At 34.9% G+C, this 6,419-nt stretch overlaps 1 protein-coding gene across 1 annotated transcript; it reads left to right on the forward strand.

Moving 5' to 3' along the window:
* The first annotated feature begins 85 nt into the window (after positions 1 to 85).
* Positions 86 to 4,292, forward strand: LOC134653478 (inositol-tetrakisphosphate 1-kinase-like). The gene is made up of 5 exons (XM_063508847.1): positions 86 to 266; positions 1,948 to 2,046; positions 2,593 to 2,690; positions 3,210 to 3,509; positions 3,803 to 4,292. The coding sequence occupies exons 1-5, from the start codon at positions 144 to 146 to the stop codon at positions 4,275 to 4,277; spliced, it is 1,095 nt and encodes a 364-aa protein (XP_063364917.1). The 5' UTR covers positions 86 to 143; the 3' UTR covers positions 4,278 to 4,292.
* The last annotated feature ends 2,127 nt before the right edge of the window (positions 4,293 to 6,419 follow it).

Here is a 6,419-nt window from a genome sequence, read left to right on the forward strand (position 1 = left end):
AAAAGTTAACAAAGGAACTAGGTCTCGTGAATAGTTGTTATAGCTGATTCAACCTGTGTTGAATTAATTCTATTACATTGTGCAACGTTCAAATGAATCATTGTTTACTGTGCTAACTAGACAGTCTCTTTCAAACCAGCAATATGAACGATTGTAAACCACTTACTAAAACTATTGGAGTGTGGATGTCAGATAAGAAAAGTCAGAAATTAAATTGGAAGGAGTTAATTAGTGCAGCTAACTCACATGGCTACAAACTTGTAAAGGTATGTTATTATTTTGTTAACAAGTTTTATTTATTTATAATATGTTATAGTTGCAGTTTATAAAAGTATTTGCATCTAATTTTTTAGGTCAGTTAGATTCATCCTTAGATACCTACTGCATAAATTCAAGTGTAGAGGCATTTCCAGGAGGAACACTTTATATATATATTTTTTTAATATTTACAGGGATTAAAAATGTATTGTTGTTGTTGTTGTTGTCTGTCCTAGGGCACCCCGGAAGTGCATAGGGCCTCCACAAGATCCTACCATGCCTTCCTGTCTTGAGTAACTGTCTTGGCCATGTAATAACGTATTAACCATGTTATTTTAACTCCGTTAACTTTGGGGTACGGCTAAGTAGGTACATTTAAGGAAACTAAATGGCATAGATATACTGGGGTCAACCAAATCTTGTCAGTAAATAGGAACAAAAAAAAACTATACTCATCCTTTTCTTTTGGGTGCTAGTAAGAAAAAGATAGTATGATTCTCTCTGTCTATGTTTGAAATCAAACAGACCTGACCAGATAGAATACTCTTTATGTGCCACCTCAGTAAAAGATACAGCTACAAGAAAAACAATTGATTAGTGATAGAGGCAGACAACAGGTGGTCTTATGGAGTTGAGGCTAAAGAGCGAGAGCATAGTTTAATTTAAAATATTTTTTATTTTTCATAAAAAGTACTTAAATTCTTCATAAAGGGTTGTTGTACCTAATTGTAACATGAATAATATATTTAACTCAACCAAACTATTGAAAATTTTGACATATCTTATACCTTTAAAGAAGCAATTCTTGTTTATTTATTTATATATATATTTCGGTGATCTCGGAAACGGCTCTAACAATTTCGATGAAATTTGGTATATGGGGGTTTTCGGGGACAAAACAGTTTGCAATTCTTTATATTTGAAGGGGCCTAAAACATCCCTACATAATGTATAAATGTGTGCAAAACTAGTGTTTTTCCCTAATTATGCTGTTAAATCCAAGTAAAATCATGACCATTGGGGCTTGCCAAGATGAGTCATTTAATGACCACTTGGTTCACCTAGTTGATTCATCAGGCTGGTTCTTAGAGGCTCCAAGAATTACCTATAAGGAAAATTTCAAGTAGAACCTGTTGAAAGTGACCTTTAAATGTGTTTGAATTACCAAATAAGATTGGTAATATTTGTCTAAGTTTCCTTATGTTGGCATAGGCAGAGGAAGAATATCAGGGCACCTATCACCAACATCGAAAAACATTGTCTGCCTCTCTGTTGCTTGAATATGCAAGAGCGATAGTGAGGCAGATAACAATTTTCAGTGTTGGAAGCAGGTCCTCTGGCCCCCTTGCAATGGGCACTAACAACAGCCATACACATAAGACCACAGAAAATATTAATATTTTCTGTGCATAAGACTGAATTAAAAATTAAATGTGACGTTATCTATGAAAAGGGACCTATTGTCGATGGCGCTTACGCCATTATTAACGATGCTCCGATATAAATACAATGCCGCGCGACGCTGTGCGGCGTAAGCGCCATCGACAATAAGGTCCCTTTCATGGATAATGCCCCAAATTATTAAGAATGTTGTTAAATGGGCTGTCATCTTTTATGGACAGTGGCCGTTCCAAGTCTAAAAACATAATTTTAAATATTTAAATAACAGTCGAAATGCATTTTTTCCAGGTGGATTTGGAAAGGCCATTAGAAGAACAGGGCCAGTTTGATGTGTTTCTGCACAAACTGACTGATATCATAGCTGCAGCTGATCTAGGGGACCCTAAGGTATAGACAATATATTTTATAAAATGAGGTCACTAAAAAAAATTACTTTTCTGTTTCCAAATGTTTTGGTTGTCGCCTAGTTTTGGTCCGTATCAAATTTCGGATATTCGTCGAAGTACGCTTATATTAGCTTTCAGGGACATCAAAGGCAAATAAGAGCCTAAATCTGTTACACTTCATAAAAAATACTATAGCCATTTAAAATTATAACAACAACAAATAAAGATAGATTCTCTGAAGCGAAAATTAAGGACATGATACCTACTACTCATGGTGTGTTGGTGTGTGTCACATTATATCACAACATACTCGTAACGAACAAAGGACGGATATTTACGGGATTAGTGCGAAAACTGGGCCCATAACCTGTATAGTACATACAGAACATGCTAAATTTTAGTGAATTAACATCAACAGTATTAGAAAAAGTTATATGATTTAGTCATTCCTTAATATAAAAAAACTTGGAATAGTAAACGCAGTGTGCAAGGGCTCTTTAAATTGATAATCACATTTATAATAATTACAACCTCTTTTTACTTTTAGGCATCACTGATCATTAGCAATGTAGAACAGTATTTATCAAATCATCCAAGTATTACGGTTATCGATCCATTAGACAACGTCAGAATTCTGTTGAACAGGTGAGTGACACATTAAAAATGTTATTTTCAAGTAAAAGGGACTTTGTATCGCGCTTCGGGGCATGTTTCAAGGCTTCGTAGGTACTGTATAGTCGCCATCAGATATATCGGAGCAGCCAACGCGCTCACAAATATCTGAACACGCCTCTATTGTCAAGGCGCTATAGTGCATGATCAGATATTTTTGAGCACCTCGGGCGCTCGATATATCTGATGGCAACTGTACATATTGGTAGGCTATTTTTTACTGTAGCACCATCAGTTGATATTGATGTTAATTGCTGTTCCAATAAAAGGCCCCTTTTATATGGGAATGACACTGTGTTCAGTAAATTCGCATAGTTTTAATCTTCATTGCAATTTGATTCTACTTGCATAGACATTAAGGTCGATATTTTAGCAACAAATTTTAAACAATTCATTTCGACGGTAATAATTTTGTGAAATTGCAATAATCGTTAAATTCATTTGTATTCTTTTTTCTTTTCACTATTTCTAACCACACAATCTCTATTTCAGATATAATTATTATTCAATATTACAAGACGAACCTACATTTATTAGACAAGGGATTTTTACACCAACATTCGCAGAATTTACAACTTCCAATGTAAAAAATAATTTAGAAATAATGAGACAGAGAGGAGTCACATTCCCAATTATATGTAAACCAACGATAGCTCATGGCTCGAAGTCGGCTCACGAAATGATTTTGGTATTTAATGAGAGGGATTTGAATGTCTGCCGACCACCCTGTGTGGTCCAAAGTTTTGTTAATCATAATGCAGTTCTACATAAAGTATTTCTTATTGGAAATAGGTAAGTAATCTCTATTAACTTATGTTTAGGTACCAATTAGATTAGAACAAATTGGCGAAGTGGGAAGCGATTCACGCGATCTTAGCAAAAATGGATATTTGCTTTGAGTTTATGACTTTGCCGGTTTTCATTAAGCCAAGGTTCAAAGTCTAATTTAGATATAGATAAACTATATCGTCATTGTGAACCTTGTCTGAATACACTAAGGTTGATATTGCGCTGCAGCCACGCGCGTAAGCACAAATATGAGCCACGTTTTTAAGTATATTTAATTTCACTTTTGTTTATTTCAGATATCACATATGCGAAAGACCAAGCCTTAAAAACTTCTACGCATCAAAAGACCTAGAACCAATATTCTACAGCACGGGAGAAGTGTGCAAAGCAGATAGCCAGTCCACTCTGTCCATATTGGATCCTCACGACGAGGCCGATCTACAAATTGCTTTAAACGAAGACAAGATTAAAATAATAATTCGTGCATTAAGGAAAAGGATCGGACTACTTTTAGCGGGATTTGATGTTGTCATAGACAATGTGACGGGAAATCATGCGGTTATAGACATCAATGTGTATCCTAGTTATGATAACTTTCCAAATTTCTTTGAAAATCTCATGGACTGCATTGATGAAACTGTGCGCAGGACCAATATAGTGAACGGAGATAGTGAGTTGTGTCAAGAGTACATCAGCCACAGGATAAATGGGTTGATAAATGTTGCATTTACTGCCAACAAGCTTGGGGTTACTGGTATGAATATAAATTAGTTCGTTAACATTATTTTGAGGGACAATCTAAACTGAATAATCCGTTCAAATGATCCTATTGTCAAAGGTAAAACGTTTAAATTGTAATAATTATTCTTAGTTTTCTGTTAATCAAATTGTGCTCTCCGCAAACAATCTCATTAGAAACATTAATATAAGTTTCATTTCACCAGACACTTGAGTAACCTCTTCTAGTTTGGGAATTACGTAGTTTTATATAATGGTAATTTTATATAGTTTTATAACTTTTTCATGTCACTCGTGGTAGCGGTCTCCTGTGTCACTCTGAAAACCCAGGTTGTTAAGTATTTTAATTAAACAAACATGCGTTTTCATTATAATTAACATTAGTTATAGGCCATCTACTAAGCATGTTAGTATAGCTAGGTTCCGTAATTCTTTTAACTGCTACTTTTTCCCCCTGGCGGACAGGACATAACAACAAGAAATATCAAATTTTGATCCACCCAACTATTTGATTACCGTAATTTTGACCACACATTTTAATTATCTCATTTGTGTTATGGTTTCAATCAAAATAAAACCGTGTCCGAAAGTAGAAACGATCTAGGCCTGTGTATCTATTTTATAATAAAACTATAAGACTAAACAAAACATTTACCTAATTATATAAATTTAGCTCAAGCTACATAAACTTACAATATATTTAGTATTGTAATGTGTCAAAACCAGCAAGTATTACATATTTGTAGGTGACAAAGATGTGTATAAGAAAAAAAGCATGCATCAAGTACCTAAATGGGCTAAGAAAATGATGATTATAATTATATTATGATGTATATTTTGTTTTATGGCATTTATTTATAACAATGGATGCGTGAATGTAATATTATGTTGTCAGTGTGTTATTTATAAAAGAATGAAAATAACTTATTTGTGAAGTCTGGAGGTGCCAATCAAATGTCATGTCGTATGTTGTTTGTACTTATTTATTTTTTATATTTGTTTAGCAACATTCGTATAATTAAGAACGTTAATAGTTACCTATATTTTTATGTAACTTAGTTGACTGGAACACGCAGAAGTCAAGGTCAGAAATTTAACAAATAAGTTCGAGAGGTCCTGGTAGACCTCCGTAGCTCAGTTGGTTAAGAGCAACGCACGGACTGCGGAAGTTGCGGGTTCAAGTCCTGCCGGAAGCGTAACTTATTCCATTTTTTCCTTTAATATAAAATTTGAAATAAATAGTTGTCAGGTAATAGAAATAGCTTTAGTTCCCATGCCGATGTTATAATCTTTCCTTCAGGCTTCCAACAGAAAAAATATATTCATATTCAACCGTTTACGCCCTAAATTCACCAGGTTATGGGCCCAGCACGCTTCCACTAGTTGAAATTTGATTTCACTAATTTATTATGTAACTATGTATATAAAGACAAAATGTAAATATTTCATAAAATTAAATATCTCTGATCTGAAACAGTAAATTATTATTTACTATCGGTAGTGGCGGATTATAATTTATTACGATCGAATAGGAATTAGGTAATCCTAGATAGGATAGGACATGAATGGCATTGCGTCCGTTCACTGCATTGCGTCGATGAAAAACACCTTATAGGATTCCTTGATGAGCACGGCTGGCTGGACTAGCTACTTAGATTTTGAGAGAGACAAGTGAAGGCTTATTGCGAACATCAACATTTCGTTATCGAGCCGATATCGAAATGTCGACTATCGATCGATAGGCTTTGGACCGCGTGCAGCGTGACGTACGTCGGGCTACGCCCGACTCTTTTAGTATGAGGGCGCCTTCGGTGCCCGGCTTTGGAGTCTTTGGACAGAGTGCTGCGCGTCTCGTAGGTACGTTTCAGTATGATGAGCCTGACCACTGCCAGGGCGTACCCCTCCTTATAATATTGTATTCCATAAATTCCTAATTGTAAACTGTAATTCCTTAATACCTAGCAGTATTTACTGGGAACTGCCGATAAAATTGAAAATCATGTTGACTTGTTTGTATGTGAGTAACAGTATCTAAATCTATAGCTTACCTACGTTTAGTTAATAAGCGTAGTATGTATGTGTAGGCATTGTAACGATTCCTTGAATGTATTTATTATTATAATATTAAAAATAGAAAAGGTTAGTGACTGTCTCTATACAGACCAGCAAGACACA

This window comes from Cydia amplana, chromosome 13 (assembly GCF_948474715.1).
Source record: "Cydia amplana chromosome 13, ilCydAmpl1.1, whole genome shotgun sequence".
Taxonomy (NCBI): domain Eukaryota; kingdom Metazoa; phylum Arthropoda; class Insecta; order Lepidoptera; family Tortricidae; genus Cydia; species Cydia amplana.